The 22,750-nt window shown below is 42.7% G+C and overlaps 1 protein-coding gene across 1 annotated transcript in view; it reads right to left on the bottom strand.

Annotated features, from left to right (window-relative positions):
- Nucleotides 1–212: 212 nt before the first annotated feature.
- vav3a (vav guanine nucleotide exchange factor 3a) overlaps nt 213–22,750 on the bottom strand; it is a 93,559-nt gene continuing 71,021 nt past the window's right edge. Inside the window, exons 17-27 of the mRNA XM_085362717.1 lie at nt 21,951–22,042; nt 20,028–20,050; nt 19,296–19,314; nt 15,976–16,106; nt 14,217–14,282; nt 13,556–13,590; nt 13,325–13,441; nt 10,962–11,049; nt 10,440–10,569; nt 2,984–3,135; nt 213–1,279 (exon numbers count right to left, since the gene is read on the bottom strand). Coding sequence (XP_085218843.1) covers nt 1,235–1,279; nt 2,984–3,135; nt 10,440–10,569; nt 10,962–11,049; nt 13,325–13,441; nt 13,556–13,590; nt 14,217–14,282; nt 15,976–16,106; nt 19,296–19,314; nt 20,028–20,050; nt 21,951–22,042 — 898 coding nt within the window. The 3' untranslated portion in view covers nt 213–1,234. The remainder of the gene's footprint in view (nt 1,280–2,983; nt 3,136–10,439; nt 10,570–10,961; nt 11,050–13,324; nt 13,442–13,555; nt 13,591–14,216; nt 14,283–15,975; nt 16,107–19,295; nt 19,315–20,027; nt 20,051–21,950; nt 22,043–22,750) is intronic.

The raw sequence follows: 22,750 nt of genomic DNA, 5'->3' as shown, positions 1-22,750 counted from the left end.
CCGTGTTTATCAAACCTGCACACGATGAAACTGGAACAACAGCTCAAAACATGCTAAGAAACGATGAGACGATAAACTGGGGAAGAACAAGGCTGGGGCTGTGTATGTGCTTTTCTTTTCTGCCGTTCAGTGCTAAGGTAGCAGGTGGCTTCCAGGTAGCGTGGTTTGTCCCCTCCCCCTTCCACCGCCACCACCACCCCCGACGAGCCGCTAATGCCTCCAATAAGATAAACCCTTGGCGGATGGGCTCTTGTTGACAGAGCTGCCACCGATAAGAGCGTGGGGATCGCTAACGGCCAAGACAACTAAAAAGCATGAGAGGCTGGTCTGGAGATAAAGAATGTAGGAGGTGGAAGGAAAATAGGAACAACAGCGATCAATTGCTGGCACTGTGCAGCGATGCTATCCGACACCATCCCTCTCTTACATCTCCTGGAAGAGTGCGTGTGCAAGTGTGCGGCGATAATAATCTGAAGGGAGAGGAGAGGTGGGTGGTACACGCGCGCGTATGTGTGTATGAATCTGGGTCATCAAGTCATCAATATCCACCTGCATTAGTGGAAAAAAACAGGCAGGCAAGGTCAAAACTGACTGAAATCCCTTCAGACATGAGGATGAAAGGGGAAAAAAAGGAAAACTGAAGTGTCTCCCAACTCTCAGATGACTCTATTCCCACACAGAGCGATAAGGGGGGGTGTAGATGGATGAATGGATGAGCGGATGAATGGAAGAGCGGCGTTTGAGTATCTGCTGCTGACAGTTCAGGCAACGGCCGACTTGGCAAGCGGAAACAGGTGGGAGTTGTGGCGCTGCGGCTGGCTAGGGCAGGGAGGAAGGAAGTGGAGGATGAATTATGGATGGACGGATGAAGTGAGGGGGAGAGGAGGAGGGCGAGGGGGTGGGTTGGGGGTGTCTGGCGAAGACCTGTGCCCTGCTGACAGGCAAGCTGCTAGTCGGTGGAGTCGCTTAGCCACACAGAGTCAAGCAGAAATGACTGTGCATCTCTGCATCTGCAGCGTACTATAGTCCTTTCCTCTCCCAAAGGCTTCCGGGATGGTTTTAGGCAACAGGGCACCGTGGAGGTGAGCGAAGCCGTCTGCTTCACTCTGAAAAGTAACGCGGGAGCAGACGGGGGTGCAAAAGCTCACTCAGTCACTGTCATGAGATCGGTTTGCTTACTCCACCGCTGCCCTTCTTCTTTTATCTTCCTCTTTTTTCCCTCACGCGGGCCCTTTCACTCCTCGCACTCTTCAACGTATGTGGATGGAAACCAGCCCACCTGAGGGGGGAAAAGAGACTGAGATTAGTAACCAGACAGGGGTCGAATGTCGCCATCAGTCATCATTTTCTCAGTCTGCTTCAGCTGTTGCTACTTCAGACACTTTGCAGATGTAACCAGGACCCAGTAAAGAGCTGTTGCTGCTGCTTTGATGCCTTTCTACTGCCCTGTCCAGCTCTCCTCATTTAAAGCTCACCTCCTGGTATCTCCTCCATGCTGATGAGTGTGTGCTGGAAAGCACAGCAAACATTTTTAACAAAAGCACATATAGATGCGCCATCTTGGAGGAGCTGGACTACCAGTACAACCTGAATGGTTTGCAAGTACCATCAAACGCCGTCAGCAGCTACGAATCTAACAAAAAGCAAAACTAGGGAAAAACAGTCAGAAGGGATAAGGACAAAGCCCCGGTTTGTCGTCACCACTTCCAAAACCATTCCCTTTTTTGGGCGTTTCCTCTCCAGTGCAGCTGTGTTCACTTGGCCTTGTGTTATACTGAGCTGATCAAGTGTTTCTGTCACGGTCATCCTCGTCTTTAAACGCCACAGGTCTGGTCTGTGTTTACATCCTCCTGTTTTAGTGCTATTGTGATGGTTTCCTTCATTTTTTGAGAAGTGTAGTTAAACTGTGAGTCAACGCCCATGACATGTCATAAAACCACACATAATCAACTGATTATTTTACATATCTGTCTACAGTGGGTCAGTGGCAAAGGGAAAAAATAATGGGGTAACTGACTTTAAAGAAACTATATAGCATATTTATCTGCATTATGCTCAGAAAAATTGTTTAAATCAGCACATACCAGACGAGATACATGCAGATACTGATTGGCCAATAGCAACTTGGTAAAATAAAAAAAAACTGTTGTATTGCTTTAATGATGTGATATCATTGTACTGATATATTGGAATTTTAAATAGAAAGAGCCAACAAAAGTAATACCAACTGTTTTTACTGGCTGCTTGCCCTAAAGAGACACTAGCAGCACTTCACAGACTCTTCTCCCCCTCCTTAGTTTTTTTAAGAGTGGCATCAGTGCACACATCAGGCTTAGTAAAAGTGAAAAGCTCCATTTACTGCAGCTGTTCACTTCACACTCGCAGCACAAACACATTATTTACACACAAGCACGCACTCAGTCCGCCGCTCGCCGCCGACCTAAACTCCAGCCACGAGTGGGAGTCGACGCACAGATTTCCTGCCTTTTCGCTCAGAATTTAACACCTGATTAGAGAGCGCTCCTGGCATTGGAAAAACGTATGCATTTAAGTGATGTAAGAGCAGCAAATGAATCCTTCCAACAGGATATGTGGAAACATAAATACTGCACACAACTGACTAATGAAAAAATAGACTGAGTCTGAACAGCCCCTTCCAGGTAGCCACAGACAAAAATATCTGCCAAATTTTTCTTCTGCAAAACGCCCGCTTTTACTGCTACCCAAAATTGGATTTAAGAATTTAGCAGCTAGAATCATTTCAGAGTGAAGACTGCTAATACAAACTTCTGTGCCTTGATTAAACAATACTGACAGATACATACTTTATATCAAGGTTGATTGTTTTTAAAGGAGAATAATGGCATGCTGCCCACCAACATGGGGATTTTTGGGAATTTTAGAAAAAGATGATATCCTGGAAGGCAAAACCAAGCCCCCCCTCCCACAATTTGCCATTGAGCACCTTAAGGTTTCCACTCACCCTGCCGTTGACCTCGCCCCTCCACCAGCCATTAGCTCCCGACTTGGTGTAGATCTTAACCACGTCTCCCTCCTGCAGAGAGAGCTCCCGGGTGTCGCGTGAGCTGAAGTCGTACCGCGCTATTGCCACACCAATCACTTTGGGGGTAAACACTGCAGGAAGAGAAAAGAAAATGAGGGGGATGCAAAACAGGACGAAAAAGAGAGAATGTGCTCATCCATGGTTTTTGCTGACGACGAGTTCAAACACATCGGTTGCAACATGTAGACGCTCATACAGACAGAGAGGTGGAGAGGCCTGGAGTTACACACGTCTAACTTTGACAACTACAGGTTTCTTTTTGGTCACCAATTTTATTTTTCTTCCTTTCACACAAAGATAGAAAGGACCTTCACCGCCCCTCCCCCACAGCGTCAATAAAATTCCAGCGTCTCTGATCCTTTCATCTAAAGTATTCAAGAAAATAAAACCACAGAGCAAATATAATGAAGGAAAAGTTTTAATTACACAGCCAAATTCAGCCAGCTGTTCTTCATAAAACTAGCTAGAATCTAGTATGAACAAAAGGAACTATTTTATGTAAAAAACTGCCAATTTTGTACATCAAGCTGGAATTTCAGCCAGGTAATTTGACTTCTGGCGACTTTGTACAAACTCACTACTCTGAGTGTAAGAGCTGTGCATAGCTTTAGAGTCATAGCTTTAGCTTTAGCAGGGTTCTGACAGCAGTCTGTGTTAGACTACATGTCTCCTGCTGAGCAGACAGCGGTGTGAGAGACACATGTGGAGCCGGCTAGCTAGCTCCATCCCACCCTGCCGGCTCTCTTCCCTTTCAGACGCTGACCGGTGGTCCGACTGGGCAAAGCTGACATGTGGAAATGGAATGTCAGACCTCTACAAGCTGGCCGTAGGGATAGAATATCTAATATAGAGGAGCTCTGTGTATTTGGACACTTCCACCTTTACTTTGACAGACAGACCTGGACAAGCACACACAAAACCCAGCCACATACCAACTGTGGAAAACATCTCACACACTCTACTCTTTTTCTTAAAGGTGCACCTCACACACACACACACAAGCAGGCACATGCAAAAATGTGGACACACATCGTACAAACATGCAATTTGTACAGAATGGCATGTATGAGTGCAAAACTACACAAGAGGTGAGACGGTTCAATGAGAAGCTACATGAAAGATGGAAAAGGCCCAGATTTTCATGCAGTGACGCAAACGGACAGCCAGCGTTCCCGAGCAGCCATCAACAGGCGAGGTGAAGAGAGAAAGAGACCCAGTGTTAAAGTGACAGGCAAAGACAGGGAGAGAGAGAGAGAACCAATACCTGTACCTGACCAGAAGGGAGCAGAGGAAGGAGGTACAAAGCTGTAGCCGGCAGGAGTTAGAAGAGAGAGGCCGCAGAGCAATGGGGCTATGGCAGGGCGGAGGCAGTGCAGGCCAGGCAGGGGGGTGGAGAGATGCAAGACGGGGTAGAGGAGGGCAGGAATGGGTAGGGATGGAAGGAGAGAGAAGCAAAGGAGAAGGGAAAAAAAAGCATGTTTTGTAAAAAAAATTTGATCTTTCTTTTTCAGAGGTATTTAAAAAAAAACCACACAGTCGCAGTTTGATGAAAAATAAATGATGACAGGCACAGGGGGAGAGCCAGTGAGACTTATCTACACAGCCACTGGAAGCAGCTCTTTCACTGATGTTCGGTGGTTAATTAATTTGTGCCCCTAAAAGTATTTACTGTGTTTTTGGAACTATAATTATAATTCTAATCTTTTTTCTCCCAAACTCAAATATGAGATCAAACCATAACATTTATCAAAACTTGCAGCAATTTGTCGATGACTAAAGGTGAGAATTTTGAATTCTAAAAGCCTCTCACGTTCAAAAATCTTCTACAGTCACTTGATATGGAATAGAAAACACAGTAACAAGCTATCAAACGGCCGTTATAAATGTGCAAAAGCGAGAAGAGGGTCTTTGTCTAATTGCCATCGCTGAATTAAAGGAAACACTGAAGGTCCTAAAAATGTGCACTGCTCCTAAAATGTTGTTGAGACACAAAGCGATGACATATCTTGTTCCACTTTGCTAAAAGGACTCCTGCCTCGCTAATGAGGGATGACATCTTCGCTTTATTGCATTTAATTGAGAAGAACATGCAGTCTACTCACAATTACAGCGCGAAGGGGGATTTTTGCACAGTTGGAGACGTAGCTGTAATATTCTCCCCAACTTGCAGATGCTCAAAAAACACGGTAATGTACCCCGTTTCTTTATTTCACATTCCACTATTACAGGATTTTTCGAGGGTGCTCTAATTGCTTTTGTGCAGGCTGTTTCTGAACCTGAAAATGTCGCAGATTCTTCTTTACAAAGACTAACTGTGCCTTTATCTCGGCGTACAGCTTGAAAAACAACCCACCAGAGAACCACTGCATTTGTATTTCCGTCTGTCTTCCAGTCTGTCTCCTATTGGCAGAGGAGGCAGCTACAGAAACTGATCCTGTTCCAGTAACGTCTGAGAGTTGGCAGTGTCACTGCCTTGCTGTGGGAAATAGAACCTCTAACCCTGACAGTATTAGCACCTTGGTGTTCGTGGGGTTTTTTTGGAACGTAACTAAAGAAGCAGAGAAAGTTTGGCATGAGAACAGTCAGGGTAAAATGCTAACAATGAAAAGGGTTCTTTTTTGCTCAGTTGTGTTGCTAAAGTACAGAAACAGACCGCAGAGAATAAATGTAGTCGACTTAAACAGATGCCAGTGATTATTTTAGTCCAGAAAAGTTAAACTGTGGTGAACAAAACAACCAAAAAAGAAAGGATCATGGAAAACGTATTCCACATACATATAGTATGCAGAGTGCAGTGTTGCAATTCAACAACATCCAGAACAACCAAAATGATCATACATGAATCCTGAAATGACACAAACCTCGCCTAAATGGAGCTGTGTCATACTCTTATGAGCGGGGTGGCTGTAGAGCAGGTGTACTGATCGGAAGGTTGGTGGTTCAATTCCTGGCTGCCTTTTCTGCATGCCAAATATCCTTGGGTAAGAGACCAACCACCCCAAGTTGCTCTCTGATGCATCCAGAAAGCACTTCTGCACTGAAGCTCTCTATGCACTGTTCTTGAGCTAATCTGAAGGCCTCATGACGTTTGGAGGTCTGCAGAACGTTGGTGACCTCTGTCCACCACGCGCCTCAGCATCCACTCACCCTGCTCTGTGATGTTACATGGCCTACCACTTTCACGGCTGAGTTGTTATAATACCACTAACAGCTGACTGTGGAATATTTAGTAGTGATGAAATATTATGACTGGCCATCCTGGAATTCTCTGAGCTCCTGAGAGAGACCCACTCTTTCACAAATGTTTGTAGAAGCAGTCTGCATGCCTGAATTTATACATCTGTGTCCATGGAGGTGACTGGAATACCTGAATTCAGTGATTTGGTTGGGGGAGTGAATGCTTTTGGCAATATAGTGCATGTCATACAGTAAGTAATTATGACTAATGCACAGTTCATTATTTCCGAGAACAGAACGAGCACTTTAAATTCAAGTCTTCTGCTCATTTTTCAAATCTGCTGCCGTTCTTTTAAAAGCGTGCCCCCAGTCTACCCCTCATTCGGGTTTCTAAAGCCACCTCTGCACAGGAGCCTACATTTCAGCCAGTGGGAATAGAAAATCTAATCCCCGCAATGACTGATAAATGCCCAAACTTTATGAAAAATGTGCCGCTCCCAACAATACTGCTGGCAAGTTAACTGGCCTGGGTTATTGATATGCTGTAAGAGGAGCAGGGCTCTAGTGGTTTTTAAAATGAATACTAATCAGCGCACTGAGAGACAGCTCAGCAACCCCTAATGGTGTCTAGGTACGAGCAATATGAAGAGGGATCGCGCTCCACTTCAAACAGCCACCGAAACACCAGCTGCATCTTACATGCTTCATTTTTGCACAATCTGATTTGTGGACCACACCGGAATGCACAATGTGAGCCGGGTGAATAATAGAGGGGAGGAAGACCGACAGCGCACTCACACACACACACACACACTCACACATACACGCTGCGGCTTCCCACAAGATGAGGACGAGAGTTAGAAACCTGCACACCACGGATACATTTCAGCTAACTAAACGCCAGTATTTCTTCCTTTGTAACGATGGGCAAAAAAGGAAATATCAATCAATCAGTTTCTCTAACTACGAAGCAGTCGACAAAAACAAAGCACAAACGTTAATTGGGAGATTTCCAGCAGTGCTTTGGGAAAGTAGAAATCAAAACACGAGTCGTTTAAAAGTGAAAGCGAGAAAAATGCAGGCTGCCTACAAGACAGAGGGGCACACCACAACAACCCTCCAAAACAAATTTGGATTGGAGCTGTCTCAACTTGTGTCTTGATGCTGAGTTTGAACAACAGGCCCCGCTTTAGAACAAGCAAACAGCTCAGTACAATCTGTTCACATTTCTGCCGCTTGAAACGTGATCGTCTGCAAGCCAGGGACTTCTCCAAAGCACGCAGCGGCATGCAGGCATCAAATGAAATCATCATTTTACCACTGACTGTGATCACTTGGTTGATTTTCCAATTAGCAGTCAATGGGCAGTAGTGCTTTGCCTGGCGGGCTGAGCTTAATATTTATGTTTCTTCTTGCGTGGGGTAAACATTTATGGTTTTTAAGGCAAGGATCCCTCTCTACTTCAGTTTGAAGATTGCAAACAGTTAACTGAGTGGATTTAAACCCCAGATAATGAATTTTTTCCATTTCTAGTCAAAGATAAAGGGATTTATGCATGCCAGCTTTTCCCACAACAAAAGCTTGTTTGTTTTTGTTTGTCTTTGTCTAAAAACACATTTCTTCACAGTTACAAACCCCACGCCTGCTTGAAGTTTCTTCCTGTTTAAAGGGAGTTTTTCCTTACCACTGTTGCCAAGTGCTTGCTCATAGGAGGCCATATGATGGGGTTTCTTTCTAATGTTGTGTGACCTTTACCTTACAATATAAAGGCGCTGTTGCTGTGAATTGGCTCTATATAAATAAAACTGAGTCGAACCGAATTGTTCAATTACAAAGAAGAAACCGTGTTATTGGATACTGCATTCTCCTTTATTCATTCATTATAAATCAAAGCAGCGGCTGGATACATAAATAATCTTAATCATCACTGTGTTCTTGTACAGCCCCCAAACCTATCAGAAGTGTTGCTGTCAACAGCTGCTTTGTCTTGAGATGTCACACGTTTTTTCATTATGACACGGGTAGAAAAAGAAATCCTGCTGCTTAAATCGTCACCGGTGAGGATGCTTAAAGGTTTCCAGCTGTCTGGCATGTGAAATGATGTGAAATATCCCACATTCGATACAATTACTCCCATGTGAAATGCTATCTTATTATCAGCATTTTTTAAAAATCTTTTTTACTCTTAAAATAACGAATAGATTAGGGTAAAAATTAATAAAAATAATAAAAATAAAAGTCCTAATATTATATCATATTATATAACGCATGTTACATGTTCAAATTGTTTAAAAAAATATACAGAATCAGCTACAGAAGTCCTTCGTGGACTAAAATTAGCATCTATACTGACACTGTTTTAACTTCTGCAACATTTTATGTCTTGATGACCTCATAGTACCACTTTGCTCTCAGACTACAGGCTTAACTTGTGGTTTGTAGAGTTTCCAGAGTTCTTAAAGTAAAGGTAGAGGCAGAGACTTCAGCTTCCTAGTTTGGATTCAAGAGACAGACACTCTCTACTTTTATGATTAGACTTAAAAGTTTCCTTTTTGATAAAGCTTATAGTTAAGGCTGGCTCAGGTGACCCTGAACCCTCTCTTAGTTATGATGCTCAGACTGCTGCAGGACTTCCTTTGATAAACCGAGTCTCTCCTTTCCACTCGCCTCTGTTCACTCCCCTAGTGTTTATTCATCACCGCCAGCATGTGATAAAATTTTTCTCCTGTAGTTTTTGTTTTGTCCTGTTTCCCTGTGCTCTCCTTTTTCTCTCATCTTTCCCCTCTGATGGCCGCCCCTCCATAAGCCTTGTTCTGCTGCGCGTTTCTTCCTGCTAAAAGGGAGTTCTTCCTTCCCGCCATTGCCAAGTGCTTTCTTATATTGAGGTTATATTTGACCTTACACCTGTGATTTGGTGCTAGATAATCAAAACTGAATTGTACTGAATTTAAATTTTTCTTAAATAGATCATCCAAAATAACACAGATTTAAAAAGTGACGAGAAATAGATTCCATTTAAACTTAAGTCAGATTAATAGTGCAAACTTATTTAGAGTTCTAACTGGTTTCCCCCCTTTTCCCCTGGCATTCAAATTGATTTGATCTTCAGCAATCGGCCAGAGACTGTTATCAAATCTAATGACATGCTTAGTAGACTCGCCAACCACCGTTTGACAGCCGAGTCAAAAACAATTAAAGTCAGGAGGCTGGGCTGTTTATAACAGTTGTTAAAGAGCCATCCAGTTCTTTCAGGGCTTAAAAGATCCTCCTGTGTGAATTGAAGCAGTGTGTAACAGAGCTGTGAAGGATGACAGATGAGAAAATAGAAGAGAAAACAAGAGCAGAGATGGCGGGAAATCGGCAGAAACAGCAATAGCAGCGTGTTGCCGGATGAAACAAAAACTTAACAATCAAAAGAATGACTGGCTTCAGTGTGAGTCCACTGATGCTGGTGAGCTGACGGCATGTACTGCCGTCAGATGTCTCAGGCTTAAAAAGTCATGGCTGCACATGAAATTACTTAATTGCTAACTATTTTGGTTAACCAACTGTTAAAGTCTGCTTTGACGCAAAAACTAGGCAACCATTGCTTCTGGGTGGCTGTGGCTCAGGTGGTGGAGCAGATCAGCTACTGATCGGAAGGTTGGTGGTTCGATCCTTGGCTTCCCCAGTCTGCATGCCAAATATCCTTGGGCAAGATACTAACCCCGAGTTGCCCTCCAATGCGTTCATCGGAGTATGAATGTGTGTGAATGTAGTTTAGGTTGCACTTGAGTTTAGAAGTGCTTGTATGAGTGGGTGTGAATGGCTGAATGAGGCATGTTGTATAGAATGCTTTGAGTACTCCGGGAGAGTAGAAAAGCGCTCTATAAGAATCAGTGTATTTACCATTCATGGCCATGTTTGCTGTGTTTAGTATGATGGTTGCTGTCGTCCCTCAAATGCATGGAAATTAAAGATCCATAGACAATCTGCTAATGAAAACACTGAGAGCCACTAGGCTCCGATTGAGAGGGAGTCTCCACTGGACAAACAAAAGCAAACAACTATCATATTTTTACTTTAGCTCCTCTCTGACTGCGATGGCCTTTAACATGAAGGATGTATTGGGGTCCAGTCGCACTGCTTTCATTTGAAAAAATGTGGTGTTTTAGTTTATTGCGTTATTTCCATTCTAGGTCATTCTCGGTATACTCACTGTTGCCACCGGATCGGTTGAAGCGGTGCATAGCAGCGTTCTCCGTTTCTCGGTAAGGAAACTGCAGCGTGGTGTCTAGACTCCTAAAGCCTTCTCTCAGGGAGTGATGTTTGTAGTACTCAATCAGCTCCTGAACACATTCAAACACACATCCAAGTATTTTGAAATCATATCAACACATTTATGTCCTTAAGAGGATTCTTATTTTCCCCCAGTTATAGCAAATAAAAGTTGCCTTTAACCATATCCTTTTAAATTTGGTTTTGCAACCAGTATCTTAATATTATATTGAAAACCTCAGTAACTGGCACATAAATGGTAAACCTTTCCAATATGCTCTGGACTCTATAAGGCTGAAGCCCTCGGGTCAGTATAAACACGGCTCTAATCATAGCTATTTTTGTGCACATTGCTGAAATAAAATTCAGGTTTTTGACACTTCATTAAGTGAACAGGATTATTTATTTATGAACTGCAGTGGTGGAAGTTTAAAAAAAAAATAAAAGACTGAAAAATACTCACTACTATGCTCCTGAACTTTTTGTTCTCTGCAATGTAGAAGGAGCCCTCCTTGGTCAGGATCTTTATGTGCTTCACATCGTTGTTGTACCTGTGGGCCATTGAATAAGTTATGAGTGTAATTTCCCTCTCTGATCACCGCCATCGATCGGTGGCCGGCATCTAGCCCCCGTGGAGAGCCGGGCCGTCGCAGTAATGCATAGGATCCCAAAGGTTTGTGACATGTGAATGATGGGTGGTCAGGAGCGAGTGTGCGCATGTGTGTAACTGAAAGCTGCATGTTTGTGTTTGCATTAACAGGGTGGCTGATAGGGGTCTAAGGCTGCAGGAATAAAAAAACATTTTTAGAGGTGCTTTGACAACAATATCAGGGATTTTTTACTCCATTTAACATTTTTGTGCATAAATGCATGAAATCAGATGACGGTTGTTTCAGGTTATGCGATTCTTTCAGTATTTTTAGAATTGTCTTTTTTGGTGCAAACACAGATGAAACAGCAAAACTTAAAGAGTGACTTTATTCTATAAACTGATGAAACCGTAGAGAGAGCAAATCTTAATAATTAACCTGCTGTATCATCTTTTATTAAAGCTACGCTAACACCAAAGACTTGAAGTTGTGTAGTAACTATTTATGGTGGATTTGCTGTATTTAGCGCACTTACTGGAGTGTGACACAGCACTGGTACACATCCTATGCTAGCCTGTGCTAAGCTAGGCTAACGTGCTCAGCTTTAGCTACATGTGTAGCGCGCAGTCGTCAACAATATTGGGCTTTTCATCTTAGTCTCAGCAACATAACAATTCAATGTCTTTGTCAAACCATGAAAATTCAATTGAAATCCAATGAAATCAAACAGTGACACACTAGAGCTAAACATTTTCAATCGTACTAGCTGTTAGTGTTAAAAAAATAACCCTGTAACAGTTTGAAAATGTGCTCAGAAATTTTAGAATCAGAAACAGGAAACTATTAATCCCTGAGGAAATTATGTGGTTATGGATTTTAAGATTTTAGCAATATAATACTTGTTTATGATTTATATACAGAGCTAAATAAAAACCCAACCCTCTTCTCCGCGGGCAGAACTGTGTGTTATTTCTGGAGAATATAAGAGGGTACAATGCTACAGCCTAATTCAAACGTAACCGAGGCCTCATGGCGATTTGGACAAAATCATCAAAAACAATCCTGTGCCAGCTCTGCTATGACAAACAGGAAATGCAGCAGAGGGCATTTTCATTTGAGAGTAATAATTTCCAGTGGTCATTGCCACATAGCCACACGTGCCTCTTTATATCCTGCCTCTCTCCATGGGGAGGTTTTAATGACCTTGAACAGTCTTATTCATTTTCTGTGCTACTCAGAGCTCAGTGTCTGTGTGCATACATGCAATTAAGACTTCAGCGTAAAAGGAACATGAAAGCGCTCCTTTCTTTGAGGGGAAAAAAACTCAAATTAAGTCCAAAGTAGTGTCCACTGCTTGCTGAGAAGCATGCTTACTCCTTGTTAAGGAAAGCATTCCAGCTCAGAGGCTCCACAGGAGGACATGACGGGACTCTTTTCACAGCACGGAGATACGTTACAGAGATCAGTACGGTCACCAGCACCCTAAGGCTTTGTTAATTCCTCATTACCAAGATTAAAATGGCTGTATGCTTCTAATTATAAACCACTGAGGCTGTTTTGTGGGTTTTAGGTCAAACCATAATGAATACTATTACATGTGCCTTAAGCCAGAAGCTGCTCCATGATAGGCATCTGGTTTGGTAAATCTCACACATATCACTGTGGTTAACCACAGACTCAACCTCAGAGGAAAAGCCCATCATCCTTACAAAGGACTATAAATCGATCTGTCAACTTATGGAGCAAAGCTGGGAGTTCAATTGGTCAATACTGTGGTTTGGCTTAAGGCATCATCAGAGGAATCTAACAACAGTGGGGCAAGAAACACTGCCATGTAAAACAAAGACAATAAAATCTATATACTACAAAGCTCCCCACTCAAAAATTGCAGAAAAATATGAAGGAATTATTTGTTTTTTACTTTTGTGGATACTATTTTTAGAAGCTGCTTTCATAAGCGACAACATTTAATACAAAGATGTAAAATTCAAGCAATTAATCGAGGTTTCGGCACTATAGTCAAATAATGTTTTATACCCAGCTGACTTTACATACTCTGATTACACGTAATTTGTTGCACAAGCTCAACATTAAAATGTATTAAAATTAATGGAAATAAAAGCTTTGATCTGATATTTGATATTTGAGGGCCAAGAATCAAGTCTTGACTGTCCTCTGTCACAAATCTGCATCTGAGGTAGCAACTTTTATTAGTGGCACAGAGTAGCAGACTTACTTAATGCTGATGGCGTACTCTGTGTACTCTCTGCTGCGATGGCGCACCAGATAAGTGCTGTTGACTCTGTTGATAAGCTCCGCCTCTGCCTGCAGCCTCTCCATAGGGCCTGCAAACCTACAGCACAGCAGCCAAACAGGTCCAGTTGTAAAAAAGACTAAAACTCCGACTACATGTGGATAAAAGAAGGTGAAAACAGCACAAAGTGGGAGGGCTGTTTGGTGAACCTACCAAGGTTGAGAGGAATAATCGACGGGCTTCGGGACCTGAAAAAAACCACGAACACGTGTTTTTGTTATTCTCACGATGCTGACACTTATCAGACACAACGCAGACAAACCACTCCAATAAAATCTTGGTGCCTGTTTAAAAGCGAGTGCATCGCTCCTCTATAAAACACAAGCTTTTCCACTGTGCAACCTCAATAACACAGCTTAATGCACTTCTTAACTTTACAACAGTGAGATAAGGTGATAACAGTTTGTTATTTACTGGAGGCCTCATGTTCCTAAGGCAGCTGGGACAGAGTCTGATTTTCATTTTATCAAACAGAACATGACAGTCCAGCAAAACAATTCATAATTCCCTCGTGTCGGTGAAGATGCATGGAATTTTTCCTTCCTTCCTTCTCCGGATTAGTCTGAACAACATGAAGCATTGCTTGTTCCTTAAAAGATCATTTTGTACTTTGCTTAAATTAAGTGGTGAACTGCTCGTGTCTCATAAAACAACCCGGACTCCTCGTGCTTTAAATATAGAAGCTTGTGGGTTGTTTTTCTACTTTTGCCAGGTAAAATAAGCGTAATTCCCAATTATCTCCACACGCCTGGTGAATAAATGTAGCCAAATGTGAGTTAGAACTACAAGAGGACTGGAAGGAAATGCTACTTACGCAGGGGCAAGGCTTCACAGCATCGCTTGGAAAGAAGCCAACCTCTTTCGTTGACAGGATTTTGCCCTGAAACCACACAGAGATAATTGCGTTACATACATCTGGCTGACTGCATCTCTATAATTCAGGAACAATTAGCCTTGCAACGCAGCGGTGCAAATTTACACCAGCAGTTATCTATTATTTAAATAATTCCTGGCATGAGGAATAAAACAGGATGACTTCCTTATTCCTCCCATGGCGAAGACTCTTAAAGCTCAGCGCCTTGATTTACTAACAGTGGGGAGATGCAGTCCAAATAAACACGAGTTTTGTGGAAGCCAGAGTGCATCCGTCTCCCTCACACAGCGCAGTCGTGACGCCGTGTGCTAAAAAGGCAGGCGTGCAGAAAACAAAAAAAAAGTGCACGCGGCGTTGTCACTTTACTGTGTGCGACACAGAGGCTTATAATAATTATAGTACCTGAAGCATTCGTTGATATTTTGCATATCCACCTGCCTATGTAAAGCATAAATGCACGAATTCGGCTCTCTTACGGAGAAGAACGCATTATATTTATATAGATGCAGAAGAATGACCAAGCCAACAGCTTTAGCACCACTAAGCTGTATATCAGCTGCCTCCTGACTGTCACCCCCACCAATCAGAGTTTGATGTTTTAGGGGTGTCCTAGGTGTTAATTAGGTGTCTGAGGCGGCCCACCTTGGAGGCAGACTAGCAGCGAAGTCTATTTTTTTCAATGCTCTGGTCATCGCCTGTCACATCGCTGCCACCTCAGGACGTTGTATCAGCTCTTGCATAAAGCAGTGCTTTCTGCTGCATGGCTGCTAAGAGTTTGATAATGTTTAGAGCCGGTAACATTGACAGAGTAAACAGATGGTTGCTATTGAATGAAATGAAATTACAGGGATCGATTCTATTTGTCACACAAGCCCAGAACAGAAATGATTACGGTCTGTTTGCCACAAAGGTGATGGATATTGAATGCATACTGGCTGCCAGGCCGTAGCTGCCTCCGGTAAGCCTTTTTACACACAGTTAATTGAATTCTTTATCTATTTTGTCTGTTTTGTATGAACCGCAGTAAGAGTTGTTGGATTCCAAACTGATTATAATACAATAATAGTTTGCATCAATAAGACGCCCTTTTGAGCGCCTCAGGTAAAAATCTTACATCTTGTATAATTATTATGATGACTTTTATTCAGCTTCACGTGGACAGAGTAAGTGACTGCTACATGGCGCTGCTGCGACTTTTCAAGAAACTGTTTATCTTCCCTCCTCTTGCGAGGCTTAAATCGCATGTGCTGCTTTCGCATAATAATAATTGCTTGCTTAAAACAACTGTGTGGGAGTGTCGCTTCCTTATGAGAAGTTCCGCGTTGTGTGAATAATTGCTTGTGGGTGTTTTCGTCTTTCTTAGAATTTCACTTTTCCATGAAGCTTGTTAGCAAGAATTCTCCGCACACAAACAGCTTGCCTGAGCAAGAAATGGAATTTGCTAAAAGGAAAAGCAAAGCGCAGGTATAACTCATGAAACGTCCACAAACATATATTTGACCGATGAGGAAGTAGATGAACAGGACGTAGCTACAAACTGTGTCTTATCATATATTATTCTAAAACCATTATGAAATATTAGGCGGGGATAAAGGTTAGATGGAGCGACAGTAGGGGGGGGAAATTGAAGATTTAAACACAGCGCGTCCATTTTACAGTTCTGCAAAATGAGTGATTAAGAGATAGCGTGACCTCTGACCTGCCACCAGGGGCTGTGAATGTCGGCGCAGATTAATTCAATGATGTCACCCGTCTGGATGTGGAGCGCTGGACCTGAAGCGGGGCTTGGCGATCCAAAGTAGTTCCTGATTACCAGCATCTTGGGCAGACCTGCAAGATGGACAGCATGAGTGAAACTACTGTCTGAAAAATGTGAACAAACGTGTCTTTCGATATATTATAGGAATTAGATACAGGTCTACAGATTAGTGGTTGGAACCTGAGAGGGAGCGACGGTCATTTCTATGTCTGGTAAATTAGTCTGGAAACCTAAATATTAGCCGTCATGGAAACAAAATACTGATTATACTGACTGATCTATAATTAATCCTGTAGACCAAGGTACAACTGTTTTAAAGTGAGATCATTTTTATGAAACTTTTATGTAACACAAACAAATTAATTGATCAAAAGTAATGCCGTGACCTCAAGTCTGAGAGTCTGAGTGAGTCTTTGTTCTACTAAACTATTCATGGCCCCATTACAGGTGGTAATGAGAGGAGTATACATTTGTACACACACACACACACACACACACACACACACACACACACACACACAGATGCAGCTCTTGTCAGCAGTGCACTGCCCTTGCAAATCATCTCGACCCATTATTCATTATCATATTCCAGATAAGCAACAGTACACCATGGAGCATGGCAGGCTATCGAGCCCTCAGATAAAAGATAAGCAGCAATGAGCCCTGTTTACTGCTTAATGATGTTTTCTGCTAGTTTTCACTGAATTCCAGTCAGACACATCTTGTCGCATTAATGAGATGTGATGAAAAGTAATTTGATGTGACTAATACAGTAACACCGCTCAAAAAAAAACAAAAAACCACTTCCTTATTTTCCCGACTATATTCAATCATGTAGAGCGCACATTTTTCTTCGATTAAACTGCACCAGTCCAGGGTGAGATATTTACTCCAATATACAGCAGTAAGGTTTACTCGTGCACTAAAAAGTGGAGTACATCACAATCAAGCTGGATTTGCTGTCAGCAGGCACTATTTGATTTCAATACCTTATTAATCCTATTATCCACTGAGACTGAATAATTTGTCATTATGAAGCATCCGCCCATGCCAAGCAAACAAATCCCAGGTTCGTATCATTTCCAACACAATCAAATGAACTGTGCATTTCTTTCTTTGCCTTATCAGGTGATAATGTTCTGGAGTATTATGATAAAGAAAAATAAATTAATAATAAAGCGATAGCACGAAGAAAGACGTAGGGCTACAGGCAAACAACAGAGAAGTCAACAACATTGTATTGAAAGCTAATACTGTACATCTCTATCTGTTGTGCTTCTCTTTCAGGATCTGTTCCAGTGCTGTAGCACTGTGGCTGGCAGCCTGACATGTGCGATCTTGCCTGAATAGGACTTCTAAAGACACAGGGCCATGGAGAATTGAGTCTCGGGGGCATGAATTGCATTCCTATCCACACAAGGACAGCGTGTTAGTGCACCTTTGAAAATAGACAAAGAGAGGAGCATTGAAATATTATGAAACGCCGAGGGCTGGGGCAATCAAACGCCTATTGATTTTAATGCGTCTTCAGTCAGAAATGATTTTCTGCAGCATAATGGATGGAGGGGTGGAAAAATGAGTGTTGAAGCCAGGTTTATAAGAGATTAGAGCCCCTTGGTGCAGTTGTTAGTCATGTTCTTTTGCAGAAAGATTGAGAGACAGAAATCAAAAAGAGGGAGACAGGCATATGTGCAATGGCTACATTTACTGTAGGTGCAGGAGTAACTTTGCTAGCTAAGTTATGCATTCTGGGTTTGGTCTTCTTCAGTTTAACAAGGCTCTTTTAGTTATAGATTAAGACTGAGCTGCAATGGCAAAACCACTTAACAGCTGCCTGGCGCACCTTCTTCTTTCACTAAGCAAGGTTGCCTCTACTTCGAGGAAAAACACAAGCTGACACCACGCCAGCGGCATTTCACGCAAACCAACTGCCAATCCTGATGAACCACTTAATTATTAAGAAATATTTTCTGGGTGATCTCGTTATGTAAAGTCGGGGGAGAACGCAATCACGAGGAAGCCCAGCACGGACTAAAAATAACCTCACGAGGACACGACGTGGTTGTTTTTGTTTTTGTCTTTGTTTATATGGCAACTCGGTCGGGACGCTAAAGGAACAAGACGTGAATGACAGTCAGAACTACAATTACACTGGAACTACAAACGATGCTGGGTTTAAACGTTGATGGAAACATTGGTGAAGATGCAAGAACACTTTCTGCCTTTACTCATCTTAATCCAGCATGTAGTCTAATAGTTCACATTTACGACGTTTTATTTGAAGCCCGACGGGTTATCTTTTATTTTTAGTGTGGTGTGATGATTGCACGGTTACAAAGTATCTTATTCATCTCTTATTTTGATACATAGCTACTTTGTAAAATGATCCCTCCTCTGATTGGTTAGAGAACATTTACGAGTCAATAACATCTCTTTTCCCGCTACGTTCTGCACAGTTACGTGGTGGACTGGGATGAATATGTTATTTCTGGTGCTCAGATGACTCTGTGTCACCTTATTGAGAAAACAAGTTGTTGTGTCCGGACTCACAGGAACTGAAGTGACATGGTTGATCTTAGTAAAAGTCGATAACTTGTGTGGTGCTAAAAATAATATCGGGAAAATGCTATTAAACAGTGTTATCTGGATATTCTGTGAACTAGCAATTTTTTAATTTCAACTGATGCTGTTTATGTTGTCTGTTCTCCTTTTATCCTCTCTTCAATCTGGTGTCTTTTCGCCAAAAATGTATCTGACATTGGTTTTGTCACTATCACATGTACCTTCAAATACATGAAAATGCAACACATTTGTTTTTGTTCTTGGTTTTGTTTTCACAATGCCAAAGTCATTTTTAGTGTTTGTCTTTCAGGCATTTTTTGTTTTTCCTTGTTTTTGTTTTCTCTTGTACTTTTTTACCTAATCCATTAATAGGTTTGTTGGAAAAATATCTTCACATCAGTACAAAAGTTTAAAAGATTGTTATGTGAAGTCCTAAAAGTCTGCGTTTAAAGGGTCTTTTTATGTTCATCATACTGTTGACATAGATCGACAACAATAGCTTGACTGTTGTGACACCCATCAAGTGAAACATTAGTAAACAAAGCTTGTTCAGCCTATACAGCCTACAGTATACAGCAGGCTGACAGACAGTATTAGTGCATCTCAATAGCTGTCTAAGATGAATAATTTCCCTCCTGAGTAAGGACAGATGGCATATGCGAGGTAGTGGGATGTTGGGAGATGTGAAATTTTCTTACCTGGATCTCGATCTTTGCCCTGTAAACATACAGAAACATCGTTAGACATAGACTTACAGGGACGGACTAACAACATTTTTTTTGTATTCATTAAATGCATTTTGGGTCAAAGTTCATCAGTTTCTCCATCTCAAGCACCTAAACAAGCAACCTGCATCATTTTGTACACGCTTCAAAAATAAATCAGTTATGAAACTTACTACTTTACACATTAAGTGTGAAGTTGCATTGAATCTGGCCTGCTAACCCCCACATACAGACCTTATATGGTTAGACTGGCATAGGCTCATGTCTCATGACTCCAGGAGCAAGTTTTAAAGTTGCAGAAATAATTAAACCTGTGCTTAAGAGCATTTCTGAATCAGAACCAGATATAAACAAACTTCAAAAGTGCACAAAACTCTTAGCCACAAAGTACAGTTTCAGCCACAGCCACAGTTGCTGTCATACTACTAAAGTAAAGTGCTGCAAGCAGTTTAATTTCCTGCTTGGGGTTACTTGTAAGCATTGTAGCAGTAAAGTGCAAAACAGTTTCAGAAGCAGCACACACAACTCGAAAAAAAATCTCCCCAAACATTCTAGTTTGGCATCAGGCAGGGCTGCAACAACTAAAGTCAATTGGAGTCTCCTTGGCAAATAGCTGCAGGAGAGAGCAGTTTTCAAAGTGCAGCAAAGCTTTGGAGAGGAGACAAACAGCAGACACACACACACACACACATAGCAGAAGCTCACCTGAGTTCTGACGGAGCCGGAATCTGAAAGAAGTTTGAGAACAGGCATAGTGAATGACGGGTTAGCGGGTGCACGCAAACACTTGCACACACTCATCGGTACAAGGCAACACTCCCTCATTAGTGGAGAAGGCGGACGCTCATGTCTGACCGCGGCTCACTTTGTTTTGCTGCGCTGCCACTACCTGACAGCCAGAATAAAGGAGGTAACGAAGCAGGGGGTGGGGAGGGAAGGAGCGAGCGAGCAAGCAAGGAGGTGGGGTGTGGTGGGTGGGGGGGTAGACCTGTGGGTTTTGCTCCACCAGTTTCTTTCATTGGCTCCCTCTGGGATGGGTTACACTCCTCTGTGCATGCACACAACCGCATGCCTGTGCACACACGCAAACACACTTTGGTACCTGTGCAAACAGAACTATTGCATACCTCCACAGGCGGGCTAACTGGCAGAAAGCCACAAATATACGCTCTGTACCTAAAGCACCTGCGCACATGCAAGCAGGGTTTACACATACGCACGCCTCCCTCAGTTCCTAAAGTGAACTATGACCTGTTATGCAAAATCACAGCGAGTGAGCTGATAACAGGGACAAATGCAAGTAAACAATGGCTTATCTCTCTCCCTCTTGCACGCACAGACAGATACACTCAGGCAGCACAAAAACGTTCGTTCACTGTGATTGCGTGTTTGCACACGTAGCAAAACCTCTGGTGTATTGATATAAATAAATAAATAGAATAAAGAGCTAGCTAATATATAGGATAACTATAAGAAGAAGTGGACCACTTCTTCTTATAGTTATCCTCTGCAAGGAAAGTTCCACATCTCTTACAATATTTTGATATAAGTGTGCTATGAAATGCTGGTCCACAGCCCTGCATATATTCCCTGCACCGGCAGAGGTTGAATACTGTGTGGAGTAATGAGAGGGCGAATTCAAGCCAACATCCCAGCCACTGGTGTCGCCCCAATCTACTCAGGTACACAGTGTGCCCAGGTGGGCCTGGCAGTGGCGTTATTGCCTCTGCGACCTGATAGCACCATGACAGATGCCAGGTCCAACAGGAGCTGGCAGCTTGCCACGGGGAATACAAACACACCCTCATGCAATTGCAACAGGCTGTTTCAGGCTGTAAAAATTGCTTGTAAAAATATTGTGCAGAGTTTTTTTCGTGCACTCTCAAAACCTAAAAAAGAAACTTAAACAAAGTGAATTTAGTTTTTCGCCCCTTCGCGCTCACTTTGAGACAAACACACACGCATAGACACGCACGCACTCACTCACGCACGCAAAGGACAACATGTTGGGTTTCTGAAGGCCTTTGTTTGATTCCACATGTCTGAAGTTTTCCCTCCATGTCTCTCAGAGCTGTCAGCGCTTCTGCACAGGGAGCTGAGTGACAGATACACAACAGGGGCATAATAACAAAGTCAGGAGTTTCTTAAACTCCTCAGTAAAACTACTATTAGGTTTGGGGAATATGTGCAATGACACACAGTGACATTGCCTTTAAGGTGCTCTGAAGTGTCAAAACCAGCCAGGGAAGCGAGGGAGCTTCAGAATGAGCGACTGCAGTAGCGATCGAATACGTGGATGACCTTGGTGCAGAGGCGCAAGGACACGTGCAAAGTAACAAACCCTCGTCCTGTTTAGAATGCCACAGTGCAGCGCTTTCTTTTTTCAAATCGCACCGCAACAAATCCCACCCATGCCCATAAGTTGTCACAAGACACTCGTACATCAGGTTTTATGCGCCACTTTGCGTCATCTGTCATCGTGTTAATGCGGCCATAAAGGTGCAGTGCTATTCGTGCAATTAGATTTACTGTCTCCTCTTAAAAACATTTCACTCGGTGACGTGCAGCTGTGAGTCGCGTGGTGCAGAAGTTTTGCAGACTCGATCTGGGGTCGTGCAATAAACTTACCTGTTTTTCCACAGCAGCCGAAACGGCCCAGGCATTCTTTATGGGCACCTAGACCACACTTGGAGCACCAGTAGCCCTGGTAAAAGACGCCCCTGCAGACACAGGAAAGTTCATCATAAGAATACATGGCAGTCACAAACAGGGGCAGTAATGCCTGTGGAGGAACAAAATAATCGGAGCTGCGTGTTTGCAGGCGGTCAAAGGATTCAGTGTCATGTGGAAAAGTTCGCTGCCTTTTTTTCTGTCAGTTTGTATAGTTTGCAAAGCGACCTGTGCAAATAATTTATACTGACTGACGCTGCAGCACTGCCTTTCCATTTCATTTAGGGGTGCTGCGAAGTTTGACATTTATGGCAGCTTGATAGTGTAACCCTGAGGACTGTGGCGATCACCTTACTCCATTTGCACCGACATGACTTGTGACATTTGGGGTGTTGAGTGAAATGCCTCATAAACAATTGGGGGGGAGTTGCCAGTTTAGTTGAAGGGCAGATTGTTTCAAATTTGTTACAATTACTAACTTCTTCCTCACCTATTTTAAGCGTCCATGGATTGAGGATGCCAATTGCTCAGCAGATGGCTAAGCCACCAGAGGGACATCGAGATATACAGATAAAACAGTCGCTGATCTTATGTGTGTGGTCACATGGTTGATCTGACACGAAGCATTAACAGTAGACAAGGCCTTGAATGTAAATGTTGCTACAAAGAAGCTACTAAGCTCTATGATACTTCAGCATTCAACCAACCATGATCACGGTCTCCTCGTGACCATTTTAGATGTAAAGTATCATTTTATC

This window comes from Diplotaxodon limnothrissa, linkage group LG9 (genome assembly GCF_057381915.1).
Source record: "Diplotaxodon limnothrissa isolate DT_005_m linkage group LG9, D_limnothrissa_male_GT1.1, whole genome shotgun sequence".
Taxonomy (NCBI): Eukaryota; Metazoa; Chordata; class Actinopteri; order Cichliformes; family Cichlidae; genus Diplotaxodon; species Diplotaxodon limnothrissa.
The sequence above is the reverse complement of the archived record's forward strand: the minus strand, read 5'-3'. Positions and strand labels throughout refer to the sequence as shown.